This window comes from Schistocerca serialis, chromosome 4 (assembly GCF_023864345.2).
Source record: "Schistocerca serialis cubense isolate TAMUIC-IGC-003099 chromosome 4, iqSchSeri2.2, whole genome shotgun sequence".
Classification (NCBI taxonomy): Eukaryota; Metazoa; Arthropoda; class Insecta; order Orthoptera; family Acrididae; genus Schistocerca; species Schistocerca serialis.
Genome location: NC_064641.1, coordinates 630,360,436 through 630,385,124, shown reverse-complemented (window position 1 = coordinate 630,385,124; position 24,689 = coordinate 630,360,436). Strand labels below are relative to the sequence as shown.

The following is a 24,689-nucleotide window of genomic DNA, read 5'->3' as shown; positions in this document are numbered from 1 at the left end:
GTTTCAGTAATGCCAGCCTGTACTTGGCGAGGGTTTGTACTGCTTGACTTGGTGTTCACCAAACACTAGCTTGGTCATCAAGGTTGCCAGATCTCTCCCCAATTGAGAACGTTTGGAACATTATGGGCAGGGCCCTCAACCATCTCGGAATTTTGATGATCTAATGCGCCAATTGGACAGAATTTTTTACGATATCCTTCAGGAGAACTTCCAACAACTCTATCAATCAGTGCCAAGCTGAACGACTACTTGTACAAGGGCCAGAAGTGGTCCAACGTATTATTGATTCGCTCAATTTGTGAAGCTTTTTGTCTTGAATAAAACGTCCAATTTTTCGGAAATTGCAGTCATTTCTTGTAAGTAAAAACCTCCTTTTCATACTTCAATATATTTTAGTTCTTCCAGGCGTGATTCGCGTTTTACTTTAAGGCGTCTTCGGTATAATCTAGAATGATACAGTTTTGCTTCGACATGTGATATCTGGAGATTATAAAATAGTTCACATCTTACTTTTTAACATAAATAAATGATTACTTACAGTTCTTCGCGTTTTTGGTTGACAATTGCGATTCCTCTCATCTGGTCACATGCTGGAGGTCGTACCATAACTTCGCTTACGAAACATAAGAGCATTTTTATGTTACGAACTTGTTTATTCACAATTTTCGTATTGTTTACCCTTATTGCTGTGGATTGCTTTTAGTCTTCTTTCACTAGTTGTAGATATTTTACCGAAAACTGTGATTTAAAGTTGTAACTACTGTGTGTTCACTTTATGTCTCATCCAGTTTCATTTGTTTACGTACATGTTGCCAGCCTGACGAAGTATATGCAGAAAACTAATGTTTATTCATTTCTGTTCTGTTCATATCTGTGTGTGTGTGGGGGGGGGGGGGGGGAGGGTAGGTGGGTGGGTGCGTAAGAAAAAGAAAGAGTGTACATGTACGATTTTGTGTATGTGTGTGTGTGTGTGTGTGTGTGTGTGTGTGTGTGTGTGTGTGTGTGTGTCTGTGTGTGTGCTTGGTTATGCAGGCGAGTTGTAGAAACCTGCGGTTCTAGGCGCTACAGTCTGGAGCCGAGCGACCGCTCCGGTCGCAGGTTCGAATCCAGCCTCGGGCATGGATGTGTGTGATGTCCTTAGGTTAGTTAGGTTTAATTAGTTCTAAGTTCTAGGCGACTGATGACCTCAGAAGTTAAGCCGCATAGTGCTCAGAGCGATTTGAACCTTTTTTTTTATCAGTTTAAGAGCTGTCAGAGAGTGGTTGAAAGGTTTGATGTTCAGGTGATTTGAATTCTGGTTTACGTTTGTCATGCGTACTTGGTCATTCAACACAGTTTTTTTCTGCTTTGTTGAGTATCAGTGTAATAGCTGTCAGAGAATGTTTGGTGTGCAGATGATATGAGTTCTGGTTTACGTTTGTCATGCATACTTGATCATTCAACAGGGTTTTCCTTTCTGTTTTTTTTCTGTATGTGGTAATTTTCTTGCAGGGTTTCAAGGCTTTGATTATTGTTGATTCTAGGTTTTTTCGTGCCTTCTTCTCTAGAGGTTGGTTTGTGCTTTTGTTCTTTTAGATGTTCTGTAAATGTGGAAAGGTTTGTCCCATACTTCCAGGCTCTCATGTGCTCTCTGCATCTGACATCAAATGTTCTGCCTGTTTGAAATATCTATCTGCCATCACAAAGTTTACACTATAGTTGACATATACCTGCTTTCTGGTACTTGTCTAGGTCTTCTGTCAGTTTTGGGGTATATTTTTGGATAGAACTGTCTGTTGTGTATGCTATGTTTACGTCCTGTCTTTTGAATATGATGGTGATTTTATGTGGGAGTTGTGTGTGTGTGTGTGTGTGTGTGTGTGTGTGTGTGTGTGTGTGTGTGAATTCCTAAGGGACCAAACAGCTGAGGTCATCGGTCCCTAGACTTACACACTACTTAAACTAACTTATGCTAAGACCAATACACACACCCATGTCCGAGGGACGACTCGAACCTCTGGCGGCAGAGGCCGCGCAATCTGTGACATGGCGCCTCTAACCGCGCAGCCACTCCTCGCGGATATGATTTTATGTGTGAGTTCGTGTTTTTTGTATGTCTTTGTGTACCATCCTGTGTTCTCTCTTTTTTCCTAAATATTCTTTGTAGTAAATGCACTCGTCATATCCGTAGTTATGTAGATTTTGTAAAACAGCTCGACAACTTCAGGGTGAAAGACTCAAGATATTCTGCTGCGTTTTGACGTCGTTTTGATATTCACCAGGGCACCTCCACGAGAGTCACTAGAGCTTATTGGTCAGTAACTTGACGAGAAGAGCACCGACTTTTTCAGCCATCTCCTAACATCCACGTTCTTTCTGTGTATTGGAGACTATGAACAAAAGGAAGAAGTCGCAATCGTATGCGCACTCCCGCCTGTGGTCGCGAATTTATCTATGGAGCCCTTCAAGGAGGAAGCCCTGGTTTCATCCAAATGGAAACCCACGTGTTTTGCCGTTATTTGGATTACACGTTCGTCATATGGCACCATGGAAGGGACAAAGTCCTTGACTTCCGTATACATTTGAACTCCATATATCCCAACATCAAATGTACTATGGACACCGAAGCAGAAGAAAGATTACAATTCCTGGACGTCACTGTCAAGGGAAGAGCTGATGGCATTCTGCGTCACGTTGTGTATCGGAAAACAACGCAGACTGACCTACACTCCTGGAAATAGAAAAAAGAACACATTGACACCGGTGTGTCAGACCCACCATACTTGCTCCGGACACTGCGAGAGGGCTGTACAAGCAATGATCACACGCACGGCACAGCGGACACACCAGGAACCGCGGTGTTGGCCGTCGAATGGCGCTAGCTGCGCAGCATTTGTGCACCGCCGCCGTCAGTGTCAGCCAGTTTGCCGTGGCATACGGAGCTCCATCGCAGTCTTTAACACTGGTAGCATGCCGCGACAGCGTGGACGTGAACCGTGTGTGCAGTTGACGGACTTTGAGCGAGGGCGTATAGTGGGCATGCGGGAGGCCGGGTGGACGTACCGCCGAATTGCTCAACACGTGGGGCGTGAGGTCTCCACAGTACATCGATGTTGTCGCCAGTGGTCGGCGGAAGGTGCACGTGCCCGTCGACCTGGGACCGGACCGCAGCGACGCACGGATGCACGCCAAGACCGTAGGATCCTACGCAGTGCCGTAGGGGACCGCACCGCCACTTCCCAGCAAATTAGGGACACTGTTGCTCCTGGGGTATCGGCGAGGACCATTCGCAACCGTCTCCATGAAGCTGGGCTACGGTCCCGCACACCGTTAGGCCGTCTTCCGCTCACGCCCCAACATCGTGCATCCCGCCTCCAGTGGTGTCGCGACAGGCGTGAATGGAGGGACGAATGGAGACGTGTCGTCTTCAGCGATGAGAGTCGCTTCTGCCTTGGTGCCAATGATGGTCGTATGCGTGTTTGGCGCCGTGCAGGTGAGCGCCACAATCAGCATATGACCGAGGCACACAGGGCCAACACCCGGCATCATGGTGTGGGGTGCGATCTCCTACACTGGCCGTACACCAGTGGTGATCGTCGAGGGGACACTGAATAGTGCACTGTACATCCAAACCGTCATCGAACCCATCGTTCTACCATTCCTAGACCGGCAAGGGAACTTGCTGTTCCAACAGGACAATGCACGTCCGCATGTATCCCGTGCCACCCAACGTGCTCTAGAAGGTGTAAGTCAACTACCCTGGCCAGCAAGATCTCCGAATCTGTCCCCCATTGAGCATGTTTGGGACTGGATGAAGCGTCGTCTCACGCGGTCTGCACGTCCAGCACGAACGCTGGTCCAGCTGAGGCGCCAGGTGGAAATGGCATGGCAAGCCGTTCCACAGGACTACATCCAGCATCTCTACGATCGTCTCCATGGGAGAATAGCAGCCTGCATTGCTGCGAAAGGTGGATATACATTGTACTCGTGCCGACATTGTGCATGCTCTGTTGCCTGTGTCTATGTGCCTGTGGTTCTGTAAGTGTGATCATGTGATGTATCTGACCCCAGGAATGTGTCAATAAAGTTTCCCCTTCCTGGGACAATGAATTCACGGTGTTCTTATTTCAATTTCCAGGAGTGTATATTTGCATGTAGACAGTTCGCACCATCTTCGCATAGAAATGGGGTACTACAGACATTAACACGTAGGGCGCGCACTATTTCAGACGCAGAGAGTCTGCCCCAGGACCTGGAACACCTCAGAACTGTATTCCGGAAAAACGCTCACCTAGAATGGCAGATCAGGCGCGCTCTCCGCCCCACAACAACAGTAAAACCTATGAAAACGGAAGATGTCATGAGAGAAGGGGCAGTTAGTGCATTTATACCGTACACTGACGCGCTGTATGGAAAAATCGGGCGCATATTGATGAAGCACCGAATAAAAACTGCCTTTTACGCGCTCAATAAAACACAAGCATTACAGGGAGGCCTCGTGGATGATCTCAGCTTGTGGAAGGCCGGCGTATACAAGATTCGATATGAATGTGGGAAGATGTATTTTGGACCGACAGTGCGCACCTTCGAAGATCGTTGCCGAGAACACAAGAAGCACCCCAACAGATGTATCCCAACAAGTCAGTGATCGCAGAGCACTCTTTGTCCAAGAATCACGCGACTGAATTCGAATGTAGCTGGATCTTGGCCCAGACTTCCAAATACTGGGACAGCGTCGTTAGACGTTACTCTTACCAGGGACGATTTCATCAACTGAGATTGCGGCTATAATCTTAGCAAGACTTGGGAAGCAGCAGTGAGTTTAATTAAGAAGACCCTCAGGAAACAAAACGACCTTGCGATCAGAGCGGACTGAGAACTTACATCAACGCAATCGCAGACACCGACGGTAGCATTTCCGCGACTACGGACGAGCTGTCGTGGACGCAGACAGCGAACGGAGCGGCTCGCGAGGGCAAGGTACGTAAGTCGGCCACGCGCCCTCAGGAGCTCATTTCGTCAGCGCACCCGACGACGGCGACATTTCTGATCACCGAAATAACTGTACTGTCGGCAGTACACCCGTGAACTGTTCGATCTACAAATACTCCAGGACGAACTGAAGAATCACATCATTTTGTTTCCTACATCTGCAACTACATCAATATCCCGCAAGCTACCAGACAGTGGCTGGCAGAGGTTACTCCTGGTCCAGTGACTGACCCCTGCTTGCCTGTTCCACTCGTGAAAGGCATGTAGGAAGGGTGATTACCGGTCTACTTCTGTACCAGCTCTAATTTCTGGGATTTTCTCGTCGTGGTCATTTCGCGAGATGTATGTGGGAGGAAGTAATACGAGGCGTGTTTTTTAACTAAGTACCGTTTTGCCACACCGCGGCCACAGCGCTGCGGTCGACGTTCTGCGCATGCGCACTGGGTACCAACATCTGTTGTCTACGCACTGACGCCATTACAGTCTGATTCCTGCTTGTTTCATCTACATCTACATCTACGTCCATATTCCGCAAGCCACCTGACGGTGTGTGGCGGAGGGTACCTTGAGTACCTCTATCGGTTCTCCCTTCTATTCCAGTCTCGTATTGTTTGTGGAAAGAAGGATTGTCGGTATGCCTCTGTGTGGGCTCTAATCTCTCTGATTTTATCCTCATGGTCTCTTCGCGAGATAAACGTAGGAGAGAGCAATATACTGCTTGACTGCTCGGTGAAGGTATGTTCTCGAAAATTCAACAAAAGCCCGTACCGAGCTACTGAGCGTCTCTCCTGCAGAGTCTTCCACTGGAGTTTATCTATCATCTCTGTAACGCTTTCGCGATTACTAAATGATCCTGTAACGAAGCGCGCTGCTCTCTGTTGGATCTTCTCTATCTCTTCTATCAACCATATATGGTACGGATCCCACACTGCTGAGCAGTATTCAAGCAGTGGGCGAACAAGCATACTGTAAGCTACTTCCTTTGTTTTCGGATTGCATTTCCTTAGGATTCTCCCAATGAATCTCAGTCTGGCATCTGTTTTACCGACAATCAACTTTATATGATCATTCCATTTTAAATCACTCCTACGTTGTGTACCGAGGGTTTGAGATGCCTCCGATAATCGAGAGTCCCGTCGACTGTGAAGTACAGGCTGTTATAAGATTTCTTAGTGCTAAAGGCCTAAAAGCGACCGATATTCATTGCGAGATCTGTGCAGTTTACGGAGAAAACATTATGAGCGACGGAATGGTAAGAAAGTGGGTGAGATCATTTAAAGATGGCCGCACAAATGTGCATGATGAACAACGGAGTGGGCGTCCTCCGGCCGTTAATGAAAGTTTGGTGAAGAAGTGGACAATAAGGTGAGAGAAAACAGACGGGCGATGAAACATGGGTGGCCTACATCACATCAGAATCAAAGCAACAGTCCATGGAATGGCAGCATTCAGATTCACCCAGAAAATTGAAGTTTGAGCAAATAATTTCTGCCCGGAAAATCATGTGCACAGTTTTTTGGGACAGAAAAGGAGTATTGCTTGTGGAATTTAAGCCTCTTAATGAGACAATCAATGCTGCAGCTTACTACAAGACATTGCACAATCTGCACCGTTCAATTCAGAACAAAAGACGTGGCGAGTAAGGGCATCGTTTTGCTGAAAGACAATACCCGTCCGCATGTGGCGAATCAGACCAAAGATCTCATCACATCTTTTCGATGGGAACCTCTTGATTATCCTCCGTACAGTCCAGATCTTGCGCCTAGTGACTACCATCTGTTCCTGCACTTGAAGAAACATCGGGGCGGTCAGCGTCTTTCACACGATGACGAAGTCAAAACAGTGGTGATGCAGTGGTTAACAAGTCGGGCGGCAGACTTCGATGAGGAGGGTATTCAAAAACTGGTACAACGTTATGACAGGTGCCTCAATATTGACGGAAATTATGTAGAAAAGTAGATTAAGGTACAGGCTTTCATGTAAAAATAAAATTATTGAGATATCTTAGCACATGTTTTTTTTTTATTTCAAAATGGTACTTACTTAAAAAACACGCCTCGTATCTTGACGGACTCTTCCCAGGAATTACTCCCTCGTAATTTCAATAGTAAACCTCTGCACTATCCCTGATGCCTCTCTTGTAGCGTCTGCCACAGGTGTTTATTTAGCATCTCTGTAACACTCTCGCGCTGATCAAACGACCCCGTGACGAAAGGTGCCGCTCTTCATTGGATTTTCTCTGTCTTTTATCTGTCATACCTGGTAATGTTCTCCGATTGATGGACAAGTCTCAAGAATCGTTCGAACAAGCGCCTTGTAAGCCACTTCTTTCGCGAATGAGTTACGTTTCCGTAAGATCCTTCCTTGGAACATCAATCTGGCATCTGCTTTTCCCACTATTTGTTTTATGTGGTCGTTTCACTTAAGGTCGCTCTATATAGTAACTCATAGATACTTTACGATAGATACAATTTCCAGCAATTTGTCATCAACAACGTAGTTGTACAGTACTAGATTTCTTTTCCTGTGAACACACATTTTGTTAAATTTACTTAGGTTCAGTGTCAACTGCCAGAGCCTGCATCAGTCATCTGCAGGTCATTCTGCAAATTGATACTGTCTTCTGGCGTTGCTACTTTCTTCTACATCTACATGGATACTCTGCAAATGACATTTAAGTGCCTGGCAGAGGGTTCATCGAACCACCTTCACAATTCTCTATTATCCCAATCTCGTATAGCGCGCAGAAAGAATGAACACCTATATTTTTCCGTACGAGCTCTGATTTCCCTTATTTTATCTTGGTGATCGTTCCTCCCTGTGTAAGTCGGTTCAACAAAATATTTTCGCATTCGGAGGAGAAAGTTGGTGATTGGAATTTCGTGAGAAGATTCCGTCGCAACGAAAAACGCCTTTCTTTTAATGATGTCCATCCCAAATCCTGTATCATTTCTGTGACAAAACGTGCTGCCTCTCTTTGGACTTTCTCGGTGAACTCCATCAGTCCTATCTGGTAAGGATCGCACACCGCGCAGCAGTATTCTAAAAGAGGACGAACAAGCATAGTGTAAGCAGTTTCCTTAGTAGGTCTGTTACATTTTCTAAGTGTCCTGCCAATAAAACGCAGTCTTTGGTTAGCCTTCCTCACAACATTTTCTATGTATTCCTTCCAATTTAAGTTGTTCGTAACTGTAATACCTAGGTATTTTTTACGGCTTTTAGATTAGACTGATTTATCGTGTAACCGAAGTTTAACGAGTTCCTTTTAGCACTTTCTTATAGACAACCACATCGTCTGTGAAAAGTCTTAAAAAGCTTCCGACACTTTCTACTAGATTATTTGTATTCACTGTAAACAATAACGGTCCTATGAAACTTCCTTGGGACACTGCCAAAATTGCTTTTACATCTGTCGATTTTATTCAGAGCTACATGTTAAATTTTACTTGCAAGGAAGTATTGAATCCACTAGAAAATCTAATCCGGTATTCATTCAGCTCGTATTTTTTCACTAAACTGTGTGATGAGAACGTCAACTGCCCGGTCCGCAAGGAACGGCATACACACATGGCGGGGGCGAACTCGTGCTGCTGGACGTGCTCGTGTTGTCCATCCACAGTGTGGATGTTATATTGTGCTTTATTGTGGAAGTGGGGATTCTAGCACTACGGCATTCGTCGAAAGATAATGAGAACACAGGGGTACTCGAAAGGGTTAAACATAACACTGAGGCGACAAAAGTCATAGGATGGCCATATGCACATATACAGATTGCAGTAGTATCACGTACGCAAGGTATAAAAGGGCAATGCATAGGTCGAGCTTTTATTTGTACTCAGGTGATTCATGTGAAAATGTTTCCCAAGTGACTATGGCCGCAAGACGGGAATTAACAGATTTTTTGAAAGACATCATGTTTACACCAGTGACAACTAAACTTTTTATTTCCACTATTGCAATTTCGGACTTAGGCCATTATCAAGTGCAGGTGTTTTGGCTTTAAGCCATGTCAACTTTATACCCGCTCAGACATTTATATGTCGTTGTCATTTGCTGTTATATACATTCGTAACGCTGCTAAGTAGTGCGAGCACACATCTCCATATATCGTAAAACAGCACAGTCTGTACATGCACATGTTTGTTCCACCATCACTAATAACTTTTGCACTAAACCACAGCAGCGAACGACTGTTTACTGGCGTAAACATTGTCTTTCAAAAAATTTTACATGAATGTGAATCCCAGTTATGAAAAGTTAATTAAGGAATTAACAGACTTTGAACGCGGAATGGTATTTGGAGCTAGATGCATGGGACATTTTATTTCGGAAATCGTTAGGGATTCATTATTCTGATAGCCACAGCGTCAGGAATGTGCCGAGAATGACAGATTTCGGGCATTATCTCTCAACACGGAAACGCCGTGGCCGACGGCCTTCACTTAACGACCGAGATTAGTGGCGATTTCGTAGAGTTGTCAGTGCTAACAAACAAGCAAAATTGTGTGAAAGAACCACATAAATCAATGTGGGATGTGCGATGAACGTGTCCGTTAGGAGAGAGCGGCGAAATTTGGCGTTGATGGTCTATGACAGCAGACCACTGACGAGATTGCCTTTGCTAACAGCACAGTATCGCCTGCAGCACCTCTCCTGGGCTCGTGACCATATCACTTGGATCCTACACGACTCGATAACCGTGGCCTGGCCAGAGGGGTCCCAATTTCAGCTGGTAAGAGCAGATGTTAAGGTACAATTGGGGCGCAGACCCCATGCAACTGTGACACAAGTTGTCAACAAGACACTGTACAGGCTGGTGGTGGCTCCAAACTGGTGTGGGCTGTGTCTACATGGAATGGACTGGGTCCTGGTTATGTTCGACTACTTGGAGACCATTTTCAGCCATTCATGGACTTCATGTTCCCAGACAATGACGGAATTTTTATGGATGACAATGTGCCATGTCAGCGAGCTACAATTGTTCACAATTGGTTTGAAGAACATTCTGGACAGTTCGAGCGAATGATTTCGGCCCCCAGATTGCCCGACATGAATCCCATCGACTATTTGTGGAACTTAATCGAGATGTCATTGAGCTGGTGCGCTGCTGGCACCAGTCACCATCGATTGCCATCCCGATCGTAGTGAGTCGATTGTCGATGCCTGCTCGTCTTCTTCACATCTTTGGCGAATGGCTATTTAACTGCGGCGCGCGCTCTGCAGGGGCTGGCGTTCGGGTATCAGCTGGGTGAGCGACAGCGACAGCGACGTGTGGCGCTGGCGAGTGACCGAGTCGTTACGACAAAGGAGCGTGGGCTATTGCTGCGGCGTGTTTCGCCGTTTGAATGCAGATCTCTTGCCGATGGTGACTGGGATTTCCTGGAGATTTGGAGGACAGATTTCCTTTGCGTCTGTTACATGTTAGTCAAAGTGAACAAACTGAAGTCGTAGAATTGTTTCTCGGTGGGTTCTGTTCACGTTAACTGAACAGCCGAGTGCACTGAAAACTATCTTGGTTGTTTCAGTTATTTGTCACTGTACTTGGTCTCTGCGCCTGATATGTTGATGGTATTTAAGGGAGTGCTAGCTACTCACAACAAATAGACATGAAGCCGTGCTTAATGCGTAGCTAGAGGTCATGCCAAGTAGTACGAAAGTCTGTGCCTGACGTTCAAGAACGGGCCGAAATAATTTTCCTATTTCCTGTTCCTGTGTTATTATTTTATTTCTTTGGTTGGTTGGTTTTTTGGGGGAAGAAACCAAACAGCGAGGTCATTGGTCTCATCGGATTAGGGAAGGACAGGGAAGGAAGTCGGCCGTGCCCATTCAGAGGAACCATCCCAGCATTTGCCTGGAGCGATTTAGGGAAATCACGGAAAACCTAAATCAGGATGGCCGGACGCGGGATTGAACCGTCGTCCTCCCGAATGCGAGTCCAGTGTGCTAACCACTGCGCCACCTCGCCCGGTTTTATTTCTTTGTTTTAGAGAATTGGATAGTCAAATTTTAAGAGCCGTTACTGGGCAAGTGGTCACCTGAGTTAGTCCGGCTTGAGTTCATTGGTACCGTGTATAATTAAAGGTTTATTTATAACCAGTTGGGCAGATATGTTTGTCTATCTGATGCGCCACAATGTTGTCTGCCGCTGATGTGTTTAAGTTTCAGATAACTGGCAGTGGTGGACGCAAGCAAATTCCGATCGGGGTATCACGGTGGAGGAAGGAAATTTAAGGACGTGGATCGATGTCTGTGGTTACGTTGTTAGTGTCCTGCAAATCCATCCTCCGGCGGAGCGTTGTGCTTTTCTGGAAGCTTAATTGTAGCCCAAAGTTGAGTATAGTTCCATTCTACCTTCTCGTCCGTGAATCTCCTCTACCTGGTAGCACCTTTCGGTCTGCTCGCGTCCATCGCTAGTTTTCAACGTAAAAATTGTACCTGCTCCATGTTAAGACTATTTAATATCCTATTATTATATTCTGGCCATGAAATGTATGTGAACCTCGTACCTGTGAGTAATACTAAAGATGAGCTAAGTCTAGTGCATTAATCTGATAATACTTTTAATTTGTTACAATTGATCAAAATCAGTCCATGGAAGCAGTTTCAGAATTTGATATGGATGCCAGTTCCGATGTAAGTCATGAAACATTCAGTTACGTCAGTTAAATTTTATTAATGGGGTTTTATGAACATTGTTTTGATTACTGAAAATTGCTTGAGTAAATTTTGAAAGACCTGGGTCTGTCACATTTAAATGCATTAATGTTCCAATCTGAGTACTGCTACTGGTTCTGTAGGCCAGGTGCCTTTTATTATAATCGTGTTGCTCTTGATTTCATTAACAGCATGTGTTTGTAATGAAGAAGTGTGTGGCAAGTACAAACTGCTTATGTGTTTAATTTCGATGTGTCGAAAGGAAGGATGGATCAGTCAGTTTGTGCACAAAATCCTGCACTGGGAACACTTTCGCAATTACGAACAGCTATAGGGGCAGCATGGCTCTATATTTCTGCACGGGACTTAAAGCGAGTTGTTGAGTGCATGCCACGTCGAGTTGCTGCACTGCACGAGGCAAAAGGAGGTCTGACTCAGTGTTAGGAAGTATCCCACGACTCCTGTCACCTCAGTGTACAGTCGCTAACAGTCGACGGTCAGGGTGCGAGTGAGTGGACAAACAGCGCAGCGCTGTCGCCTTCTGCCTGGTAGGGTCGCCAAGGAATCGTTAGCGCCAGGATTTCACCCGGAACAAGTCCCGCCCACTCACCCCCGGTTTTCCCGGTCTTTGTTCGGCGCCTGGGCATCGTTTCAGTTGACCCACGTGGCTTACCGCGTTCGGCTGCACTTGGAGTGAATGTTAAACTAATATCTTGCTGGGTCTTAAATTTTCCCAGGTAGTTAAAAGACACATTACAAGAAACGTGCACAGTTGGCCTCAGCTGCGGCAGGTACTTCCACAGCAAACATAACAGAAAACAATGTAGCACTGAATTCTTTAAATACGAGAACTCAGTATCCAGATGAATAGCCTATGAAGAAACATACTTCTATGTGATGAAAAGCACCCAAAGCTAAAACAGGATAAACCTACCCTCAAAGAATAATTTGTTTGGAGAAAGAGGAACCACAGTATACTTGACACTTAAGTTTCAGAACTCAGACAGTATATGTTCACTATACTTCCAGAGGGCATCAAAATTACTTTGTTGTTGCTAGATCGATCCAAGCTGATTTCGCGTGCTATTCACTGAATAGTTTTGCTGAAAAATTTTAGGGGTGAAAGAAGAACTAGCACAGCATGAAGGACGTTTTACAGCCATGAAACACCGCAGCATATATTTCCTCCATAACTGCTCTGTGACAAACATAAAGATCACATTATTATTTTTTTAAAATGATTTGTGTGGTGTCACCGCCAGACACCACACTTGCTAGGTGGTAGTTTTAAATCAGCCGCGGTCCATTAGTACATGTCGGACCCGCGTGTCGCCACTGTGTGATCGCAGACTGAGCGCCACCACAAGGCAGGTCTCGAGATACGGACTAGCACTCGCCCCAGTTGTACGGACGACGGAGCTAGCGACTACACTGACGAAGCCTCGCTCCTTTGCCGAGCAGATAGTTAGAATAGCCTTCAGCTAAGTCCATGGCTACGACCTAGCAAGGCGCCATTAGTAGTTTATTGCATGTATCTATGGAGTCTCACTTATATCGTTAATAGCGATGTACCAAGGATGGATTAAAGTTAAGTATTCCAGAAGCTACGTACTTTTCTTTATAGCATTGATTACGTATCCTGTTACAGACCTATCTCTTGCCTGCGTGCACTAAACGCGTGCCTTTCGGCTACTTCCATGGCGTGGTTGTCTTGCTACGCCACAACAGTTTGAATGACATTTACGAAATTAATAAATCTTTTGGTTAAAAACAGACAGGACAAAGAATAACGACACATTATTTTCCTGAGACGTTTGCAACAGCATATAGGTCACTAATCACACAGAAACAGCTACAATTCTTTGTAATCTCGTTTATAATGCGCAGGTATAGTATTGGAAGAATTTACAAGTTAAAATTCACCCATTACCCATGCAAATACTGACGAAATATGTCATACATGCAAATATCGTACTGCTTTCATTAGGCATTTCTACTTTATGACATTCTTATATTCTTTAATTTTCGCGAGCTACTATGAGGGCCTACATAAACAAAACAACCTTCACTTATTTCTATATAACGGTGATTTTAGACAACAGAGTTATTCGAGTGCATCCGTGGCTTTACTGCTGACATGACAGATTCAAGACCATTGTTTTCGCATTGTATGTTTGCTGTTTCCCTCAAATAAACGTATTATAGTAAGTGAATTAGTTAATGAAAATTTCTCCTTATTGCCCTTAAGTAACATAACGTTATTTTTTGTTTTCTAGTGCTGGCGATGCTTTCAATTCTCTATAAATATTTTTATTTCTTTAATAATGCAGATTCATATTACATTACTATCCAGAAAAGCTTAAATTTCTTATCGTTACTGAATTTCATCACAGTATAACACGTGTTGGACTGCGACGATAACAACTTTGTTGTAGCTTCCAATTTGCGGAACTGGCGGCCGTTTAGGGGAGGGCCATACACTATGGATAGGCGTGGAGAGGGGTGAATGGGCGGGACTTGTTCCGAGTGAAATCCTAGCGCTAAGGGCACGTGGGTCGCCACGCCTCCGCTGTGTTGCCAGGTGCACACGAGACGGCGTGCACGAGCAGCGCCGGCAGACTGGTGCTGCTGGGCGTGCTGATGGTGGCCACGACGGTGCCCGCGGCCTACTCGGCGGTGCTGGTCTCCCTGGCTGTCCGCTACCCGGACTTGCCCTTCTATGACCTGCCGGGCCTGCTGAGGCACGGGGGCTACACTGTTGGCGTTCTGAGGAACTCCACGGAGCACAGCTTCTTCAGCGTGAGTTTCTCTCATATGCTCAACTTCCACTGACTCTACGAGTCACACGATGCCTCCTACGCATGGCCACTGCAATACGATGGTGGTTTGAAAAGTTCTCAGAACAGCATAGAACAAAAGTACTTACATCACTGAAACTTTTTTTTTATTTTTCAATGTAGCCTCCTTGTAGATTAATGCACTTGGTCCAACGATGCTCCAGTGTCTTGATCCCACCTCTAAAATGAGTTTCATCCAGACCTGCAAAATAGTTGTCAACTCCGGCGTTCAGTTCTTCGTTTGAAGTGAATCTTCGTCCACCAAGAAAAATTTCAGTTTTGGGAAGAGATGGAAGTCTGACGGAGCCATATCAGGTGAATAAGGCTGGAGTGGCAATAATTCATACCTTAGTTGGTGTAAATTTACCATGGCGAAGGCACATGTATGTGGGCGCGCATTGTCTTGATGGAAGATGACTTTCTTCCTTGCAAAACCTGGCCTTTTTTCGCGTATCTTTTGTTGCAATTTGTCCAGGAGTTAGCACAGTATTCACCAGTAATTGTTTGCCCAGTGGGGAGATAATCTACTAACAGAATCCCTTCGCAACCCAGAACACTGATGCCATTACCTTTCCCGCCGAAGGAATTGTCTTTGCTCTCTCTGGTGGCGGAGAATCAGCTTGTTTCTACTGCTTTGACTGTTGTTTTGTCTCTCGGGCATCGTAATGCACCTAAGTTTCATCTGTGAACCTTGTTCGTTTCTCCTAAAACGGGCCAAACATTGTTCCAATATGTCCATTCTCATGCGTTTTTGATCCAGCGTCAAGAGTCGCGGCACCCATCTTGCAGATAATTTTTTTCATTTCTAATTCTTCAGTTAAAATGTGGTACACCCTTTCAGATGACATCTGGCAAGCGTGAGCAATTACACGCTCTTTCCAACCGACGATCCTCCATGACCATTTTGCGCACTTTTTTAATGATTTCTGGAGCAGTGACATAGCTTGGCCGAGCACTGCGCGGATCATCATCCAAGCTCTCTCGACCAAATTTAAATTCATTTGTCCACTTGGCAACAGTTGAGTATGAAGGTGCAGGGTCCCCAGAGTATTCTGGAAATCGGCAAGAATGTCCTTTGCTTTCATACCTCCGTTTATGAAGTACTTAATCATTGCTCCAATCTCGATTTTTTCCATCTTCGCAAATCACTACACGGAAACAACAACAGAGCCACGTCACCACCACAGCTCTCTTCCAAGAGCACTGACGACAAGAGTGATTACAGGCAAGAGTCCAATGAATATCACGTGAACAACTCGTTGCGCTAGCGCTGATCTCTCATGATGATTCCGAGAGCTTTTCAAACCACCCTTGTATAATGTGATGCCAATAGCACTGACGAACTGAAAAGCCTCTATTCAGCAATATAGACTCATGTTTTTGGCCATATTACTTTTCTTCGATGTAATATGCTGAGATAGCATTTAGTGAAATTTTGTTTCACTAATTTAAGTATTAATGGATGCTATATATCATGATGTATTTTAACCATTATCTAATCAATATAACCAACATTGCTCAAGACGCTAATACCAGTTGTCACAGTTGATTAATGTTATGAACAACAGGTCTTTCCATTGCAGACATGAAATAATAATATAGGGTGTTTCATGTACGATGCAAGAGATGTGGCTGGTGTTGTGCAAGAACCTATACCGAGGAGGTAGGCTCAGCTCATCGATGGTGCTTTGGTCCATGTCATGGACACTAGCAGATTGCTTACAGTTTTAACTGAACTGCAGACAGGTGGGTCAGTAGCACCCACTCATAGAAATGAAATGAACTAGCACACACCACCAATTCATCTACGGCAGTTTGTTCGATGGTAGGAACTACCCTAGTAACACAGTATTCCAAGGTGTTCTGATGTACGGGAATACCCTTGAAATACACTAGCGGGGAAGGACAATTCCAATACTAAAAAATAATTAATGTAGAGTAATGAAATTTCGAGAATACATTCCTCTAGGAAATGTATTTAAGTGACAAACATTGCAAGTGCGAGTTAAGCCATTTTCAAATGTGAAATGCAGGTACATTAATAAGCAGTGTAATCTCCAGAATGCTGAATTCAGACAGGCATTCAAATGTGAATGAATTGTGTTTACAGGTGCCGGATGTCAGGTTGTGGCATGGAGTTCTATGCCTGTTGCACTTGGTCGGTCAATACAGGAACAGTTAGTATTGGTTGTGGATGACACTTGAGTTGTCTCCCGGTAATGAACCAGCATCCCGACCATGTACCAGTATTTACGGATGGCTCTAAACAGGGGGACTCTGTTGGTTGTACTGAGCGAGGTGGCGCAGTGGTTAGCACACTGGACTCGCATTCGGGAGGACGACGGTTCAATCCCGTCTCCGGCCATCCTGATTTAGGTTTTCCGTGATTTCCCTAAATCGTTTCAGGCAAATGCCGGGATGGTTGCTTTGAAAGGGCACGGCCGATTTCCTTCCCAATCCTTCCCTAACCCGAGCTTGCGCTTCGTCTCTAATGACCCCGTTGTCGACGGGACGTTAAACACTAACAACAACCAACAACATCTGTTGGTTGTGCTTTTGTTTTCCCTGATCGAGTCGTCAAGTTACGGATTCCTGCGGCGTTTACCATCTTTGATGCCGAATTGTTTGCGATCTTGCGGGCATTGGAGCAGATGAGATGTGTTCCCAGTCTTAAGTTTCTCATCTGTTCTGACTCCCTGAGTGCCCTTCAGACCATGAAATACGGTCGTCCAGAACATCCATGATGCCCTACTCCACCTGCAACGGCAGGGGAAGGGGGTTTCTTTTTCCTGGGTGCCGGGGCACGTGGGTATTAGGGGAAACGAACTGGCGGATGTGGTTGCCAAAGATGCATGTTCCCTCCCTCACGTTGTTGAATGTGCCGTCCCCCTCCATGCTGTTGCCTCCCTTTTGCGTTTTCGTGTTATGCGTCAATGGGAAGAGGAGTGGCTAGCAGTCGGTGAAAATAAGCTGCGTCTGGTCAAGGCCACCACGCGGCCATGGCGTACGTCCTACCAGTCATGCAGGCGGGATGAGGTTCTCCTCACTCGCCTCCGCATCGGGCACAGTCGCTTAACGCACGGTTTTTTACTCCGGCGGGAGGGCCCCCCAATCTGCAGTGTTTGTGGCGTCCAGATTACTGTCCGCCACATTTTACTTCACTGTCCTTTATTCTCTGACCAGAGGGCGGTGGTTTCCTTGCCACCGGATTTGCCCTCTATTTTGCAAGACGACGCAACGACTGTGGTTAAGGTCTTACGGTTTTGTGTCCTGTCCTATTTGTTGCCTCGGATTTTAGGGAGAGGATTTTAATGTGCTGCTGGGTGACTGGCTCACCCAGGTTTTAGGTAAGAGGTCCGCCAGTCACGGTTACCTACTTGTTTCACTTCGAATTCTGTTCTCTTTTCCTTGTGTTTCCTTTCCTTTTTTAGTGCGTTTCTTCTCCCCCTCTTGTTTTGCCTCTGTATGTGAGGACTTGGAACTGCGGCAGGCCTGTGTCTTTTAGCCGTTCCTCTTGTTCGCTGCCCATCTTCGTCCCTTCACCGCATGTGTTTTTGTTTCTATGCGTTTGGGCGCTGATGACCATGCTGTTTAGCGCCCGAAAACCTCAAACTACACACACACGCCCATATATGCTCGATTGGAGACAGATCTGGTGTTCGAGCAAGACAAGGCAACATGTCGACACTCTGCAGAGCACGTTGGGTTACAACAGCGGCATGTGGGCGAGCGAAACGCCCTGCAATGCTGTTCATGAATGGCAGCTCAGCAGGTCAGATCACCGCATTGACGTACAAATTTGCAGTCAAAGTGCCTCGGATAACCACGAGAGTGCTCCTCCTGTCCTACGAAATCGCTCCCCAGACCATAACTCCAGGTGTAGATCCACATCGTCTAGCACGCACGCGACAGACCTCCACCCTCCCCTCCAATGAGCCCTCGCTTGACATCATTGAAGTCGCAAATGGCGGTGGTGTGGGGTCAAAGGGATACGCGACACAGGGCGTCTGGCTCGTTGCTGTTCTTGAAGTAACCGATTTGTAACAGTTTGTTGTGTTACTGTGGTATCAGCTGCTGCTCAAGCTGCAGATGCAGTACAATTCTCCAGAGCCATACGCTAAACATGATGGTCTTCCCTCTCGACAGTGCCACGTCACCGTCCAGATGGGTAACCTGTTAGACTTCAACTCTTTCACTGTATATGAAATTTTCATCAAAATTTGCAAAATGGTTCAAATGGCTCTGAGCACTATGGGACTTAACATCTGTGGTCATCAGTCCCCTAGAACTTAGAACTACTTAAACCTAACTAACCTAAGGACATCATACACATCCATGCCAGAGGCAGGATTCGAACCTGCGACCGTAGCAGTCGCGCTGTTCCGGACTGAGCGCCTAGAACCGCTAGACCACCGCGGCCGGCGAAATTTTGCACATGCAAAAGCTTTGTTCGGAAATAGTGCCGAAAAACTTCACAACTGAGCAGAAGGAGAATAGAAGAATCGTGTGCGTTAATCATCTTGAGAGGACTGCCATTGCCCACGAATGGTTCAGTCCTGTGATCACAGGTGATGAATCCTGGATTTTTGAGTACGACCTAGGGACAAAGCGGCAATGTGAGGAATGACACACTGATACATCTCCTCGAACGAAAAAAGCTCCAATAAGCAAATAAAAGATAAAACAATTTTGATTTGGTTATCTGGCAATAGGGGCATCGTGCATAAGTAATGTGTTCTTTCAAGACAAACTGTCAACAAAGATATCCTCGGAGTGCTCAGGAAAAGGGTGAACCGAATGAGACTGGACAAGTGAATGCTGCGTCGTGACAAAATTCCATGTCATACTGTTATTTCTGTCACGCAATTTTTGACCTCAAAAGACATTCCTGTTGCTCCAAGGCCCCAGTGTTCACCTGATCTGAGTCCTTGTGAATTTTTCTTTTCCCTAAATTGAAAAATGACTTAAAAGGACGTCATTTTAGAACGCTGTAGAATATTCAAAAGAATGTAACCGACATGTTAAAGGCCGTCCCAGCTGAAGTCTTTCGGTGCTGCTACCATGACTGGGAATAACGACTCCTCCGGTGTATAGCTGCCGAAGGGAACTGCTTAGAAGGGGATAATATTGGTGTTTGAAAAAAAAGATAAAAACTTTGGTAGATAAAAAATCAGTCTCATTACTTTTATCACACACCTCGTATTGTTCGCAAACCTATCAGAAGTTATGATAGGATGTAAAAAGATCGGTCCAGTAAGCGGTGTTACACTAATTGCACACCACACGTTGTGCTGTGTTATGCCACTTTGATCTATGTAAGTGGCGCGGCGAGATATGATTCAAATCTGTAATCTGACAATGGCCCTGCCTTCAAGACTAGACACAACTCGTCCCAGTACGAATATAAATCGTTAAATTTTAGTCCAAGATGTTTAATTGTGAGAATTTAATAGGGACTGTACACAAACTACGCATCCGATTAAAGCAGAAGCACACAGGTCACATGCCCCTATTACATCGTACACACTCTGCCAATACTACACTCTTCAATAGCGTTACAATGAGTTGAAATGGTGAGTGGTCAACACACTTTAGTATTGGTACTTATCGTGACGGTAACAAGGATTTGATTGAATCATGTGCACACTGCACTTTATCTAAAACATAAATACACTCGTTCAGTGAGCCGTAAATACTGCTATCGACAACAACAGTTCAACATCACTCAGTAAAATTGCGTACGTTATAAACCGTAACTTGCGCCAACTATCGCGTTATTATTCACGTTGGAAATGATTAAAACCTCTTAATGACAGCAAACAACTTTATAATCCGAAACAACTATAGCTATCGCTGGTCATTTATGTTATTGGTTCAAATGGCTCTTAGCTCTATGGGACTTAACATTTGAGGTCATCAGTCCCCTAGACCTCAGAACTACTTAAACCTAACTAACCTAAGGGCATCACACACATCCATGCCCGAGGCAGGATTCGAACCTGCGACCGTTGCGGTCGCGCTGTTCCAGACTGAAGCGCGTAGAACCTCTCGGCCACACAGGCCGGCCACTTATGTTATTCACATTAACGATCGGTATACTTTACTACGCGGAAATCTTTCACTCACTGCCCCAAAAAAATGACCTAAAATCTCGTCATAAATATTTCCCGTGATAAAAATGTCAGTTACTTTCGGTAAATCTCAATTTCATATACACTCCTGGAAATGGAAAAAAGAACACATTGACACCGGTGTGTCAGACCCACCGTACTTGCTCCGGACACTGCGAGAGGGCTGTACAAGCAATGATCACACGCACGGCACAGCGGACGCACCAGGAACCGCGGTGTTGGCCGTCGAATGGCGCTAGCTGCGGAGCATTTGTGCACCGCCGCCGTCAGTGTCAGCCAGTTTGCCGTGGCATAAGGAGCCCCATCGCAGTCTTTAACACTGGTAGCATGCCGCGACAGCGTGGACGTGAACCGTATGTGCAGTTGACGGACTTTGAGCGAGGGCGTATATTGGGCATGCGGGAGGCCGGGTGGACGTACCGCCGAATTGCTCAACACGTGGGACGTGAGGTCTCCACAGTACATCGATGTTGTCGCTAGTGGTCGGCGGAAGGTGCACGTGCCCGTCGACCTGGGACCGGACCGCAGCGACGCACGGATGCACGCCAAGACCGTAGGATCCTACGCAGTGCCGTAGGGGACCGCACTGCCACTTCCCAGCAAATTAGGGACACTGTTGCTCCTGGGGTATCGGCGAGGACCATTCGCAACCGTCTCCATGAAGCTGGGCTACGGTCCCGCACACCGTTAGGCCGTCTTCCGCTCACGCCCCAACATCGTGCAGCCCGCCTCCAGTGGTGTCGCGACAGGCGTGAATGGAGGGACGAATGGAGACGTGTCGTCTTCAGCGATGAGAGTCGCTTCTGCCTTGGTGCCAATGATGGTCGTATGCGTGTTTGGCGCCGTGCAGGTGAGCGCCACAATCAGGACTGCATACGACCGAGGCACACAGGGCCAACACCTGGCATCATGGTGTGAGGAGCGATCTCCTACACTGGCCGTACACCACTGGTGATCGTCGAGGGGACACTGAATAGTGCACGGTACATCCAAACCGTCATCGAACCCATCGTTCTACCATTCCTAGACCGGCAAGGAAACTTGCTGTTCCAACAGGACAATGCACGTCCGCATGTATCCCGTGCCACCCAACGTGCTCTAGAAGGTGTAAGTCAACTACTCTGGCCAGCAAGATCTCCGGATCTGTCCCCCATTGAGCATGTTTGGGACTGGATGAAGCGTCGTCTCACGCGGTCTGCACGTCCAGCACGAACGCTGGTCCAACTGAGGCGCCAGGTGGAAATGGCATGGCAAGCCGTTCCACAGGACTACATCCAGCATCTCTACGATCGTCTCCATGGGAGAATAGCAGCCTGCATTGCTGCGAAAGGTGGATATACACTGTACTAGTGCCGACATTGTGGATGCTCTGTTGCCTGTGTCTATGTGCCTGTGGTTCTGTCAGTGTGATCATGTGATGTATCTGACCCCAGGAATGTGTCAATAAAGTTTCCCCTTCCTGGGACAATGAATTCACGGTGTTCTTATTTCAATTTCCAGGAGTGTACATTTGTTCAGTTATATTTAATAAACCGTTTCTTATTATGATAATTCCGGACGTAGCAAACAAAGCTATAATTTCATTGCAAACTAGCGATGTAGCGATAGCTATCTCTAAGACACTATAGATTCTCTTGCGATCTGTACACATTATTTCTTACTGTCACTTTTCCTTATTTCTTTCTCTTCAAATCCGTGATATAATCGTTAAGTGAACAAAAACGTTAATACTTTTTCCTTTCCTTTAAATAACATCTAATGAAATCCTTTTTCTCTAATTATTGCTTTTAAAGCCTAATAAAATCTCTACAGGACATTAATTCTTTGAGTCTAGCTCTTTGAAACATGGAATAACTGACTTTTAAAAAGGGGCTTCACTTCTTTCCACTGTAAAATTAGAATCCGAACTCAGAACTAAGTTTGACTTTCCTTTATTGAAAAACAAATGGTTCAAATTGCTCTGAGCACTATGCGACTTAACTTCTGAAGTCATCAGTCGCCTAGCCCGAGGCAGGATTCGAACCTGCGACCGTAGCGGTCGCCGGCTCCAGACTGCAGCGCCTAGAACCGCACGGCCACTTCCTTTATTGAAATCAAATTAGTACCTCACATACAACTATCATGTGGACGAGTGAAATTCAAAATATCTAAGCCCTACTCAAATCTGGATAGGACAGACAAAACAAAAACGCAAACGAAAATCCTACATGCCATCACTACTTCTGTACTAACTGGTGTTGACAATCGCGTTCCCTTTAACAATACCTAAGTTAAATTTTCCACTCGTCCCCTACCAAGCAATGGAATTGAATGTCGTCGAATAATATTAATTGGTTCCGCTAGAGTAAGTAGTCTATCTTCAAAGATTAGGGTCACAAAATTTACGGGTAACAATAACTGTGTCCTCTTTTACGTACGTCGTGCAGATCCTGGTTCCCGGCCTTATAAAACACCACTTGAGACTTAAACTCAATGGTACACAAAATCACAAATATTACTCCACTAATCACGTAGTGCTTACTCAAAATATACACCAACATAAACCGCTCAACACTGAACTACCTTGGAGTGGATGTCCAAAATTACATAAATATCGCAACCGCTCAATTACCTTACAGCGTGCTTGAACATAACATCCACCAACTACCACAACGACTTCTAGATTTTTGTGAGCACCAGGAATACCACGAATCGCACTCTGGTAAGTCCATTTCATGCATGCTATTGCAGCGTCAATTAACCAATTCCTCCACATATACGATCGTGTCAAACATCTCTCCAGAGGTACGACCAAAGAAACACAAATCAATTATTTTAACGTACACTACTTTCTCTCGCAGAACAATATAAACTGAAGCAGATGCAATGCTAAACGTGTCTAACAACTAGGTCACACTAAGTTCTGATCAACAACACTGACCGAATACTAACTCAATAATTCAATAAAACTTCTTGACGATATCCTCACAAAATTTGTTAATCGCGATCTCACCTATATCCGGTGACTGTTACACACGATAATCAATTAGGGCTTGCACCTACCAGCTCTAGCGTAGGCTTTCCTAGCAAGACCCAAATCAGAACTGAGCCTGTAAATCCAAAAAACCATAGGAGAATCAATTTAGACAATCACTTCACAATTCCATTGCTTTTAACAATTAAATGTAAGTTCTTCGGCTGCCTTTGTCTCGTTGAATAGCAGCCAGCTCGATGCGATGATATCTCTGGCTCGGATAGCTGAATGCTGCTGCCGGCGCCAGGAGACTCTTGACCGCAACTTGATCCTTCTGTAAAGCGCGGTTGAAAGCTCACTTTCCTTCAACAGTTGCACACATAGAGACTTCAAGTGCAAAATTACACACAATTTTAACCATTCACCATGTGTGTAATACTTGCCAACCGCTAAGTTAATATGTTGAAGCGAATTAAAGTCCACGAGGGCACCCAGAAACGTTTGTCACAATGTCATCAGCAAACCCTCCTGTTTCATGCACTTGACGCAGCTAAAGAGGATTCTCCGAACACCAGCATCTATCATTGTGCGACAGCACGAAGGCATACTTGATTCGAAAAAATGGGCCTTTCAGGATCGAAATATCCGTCTTGGACAGTCATCAATAGCCAGTTGCAGTACCGACGTCGAGCAAAAGTCTATACAATACCGGTACTTTGTATGGTTTCATTTGGGGTTTGAATACATCTCCATGAACGGGCCAAAGCGTCGCCGGCGATCAGAGCCTACCTTCCGGATATTAGTTCTCGAACAACGCTGGACACAACTCTTCCATCGTATGTGAAACACACAGCATTTGGAACACCATCTACTGAGGTCATGTGTATACCGAAACTGATCGGGCGATCAGGGTGTTGTTACTCTTGTCACTACGAAATGGCAATATTACCCTATTTTTTACCATCGCTTGAATTACTGGCAAGCAGAGCCATAGGCGCCTAGTTTCGCAGGAGATGATTTGCGGTAACATCCTCGGAGCTGGTTATAAATTCTTACAGCCCATGTTAAAAAGTAAAATGCGTCATGTTACAAAATTTAAACTTCTGAATAGAACAATATTTCGTGGCACACTTCATAGGTTTG

General features: G+C 45.5%; 1 protein-coding gene across 1 annotated transcript in view; it reads left to right on the top strand.

The window, feature by feature from the left end:
* LOC126474649 (glutamate receptor ionotropic, delta-1-like) overlaps positions 1–24,689 on the top strand; it is a 164,013-nt gene that overhangs the window by 92,182 nt on the left and 47,142 nt on the right. Inside the window, exon 6 of the mRNA XM_050102127.1 lies at positions 14,207–14,424. Within this exon, the coding sequence (XP_049958084.1) occupies positions 14,207–14,424 (218 nt within the window). The remainder of the gene's footprint in view (positions 1–14,206; positions 14,425–24,689) is intronic.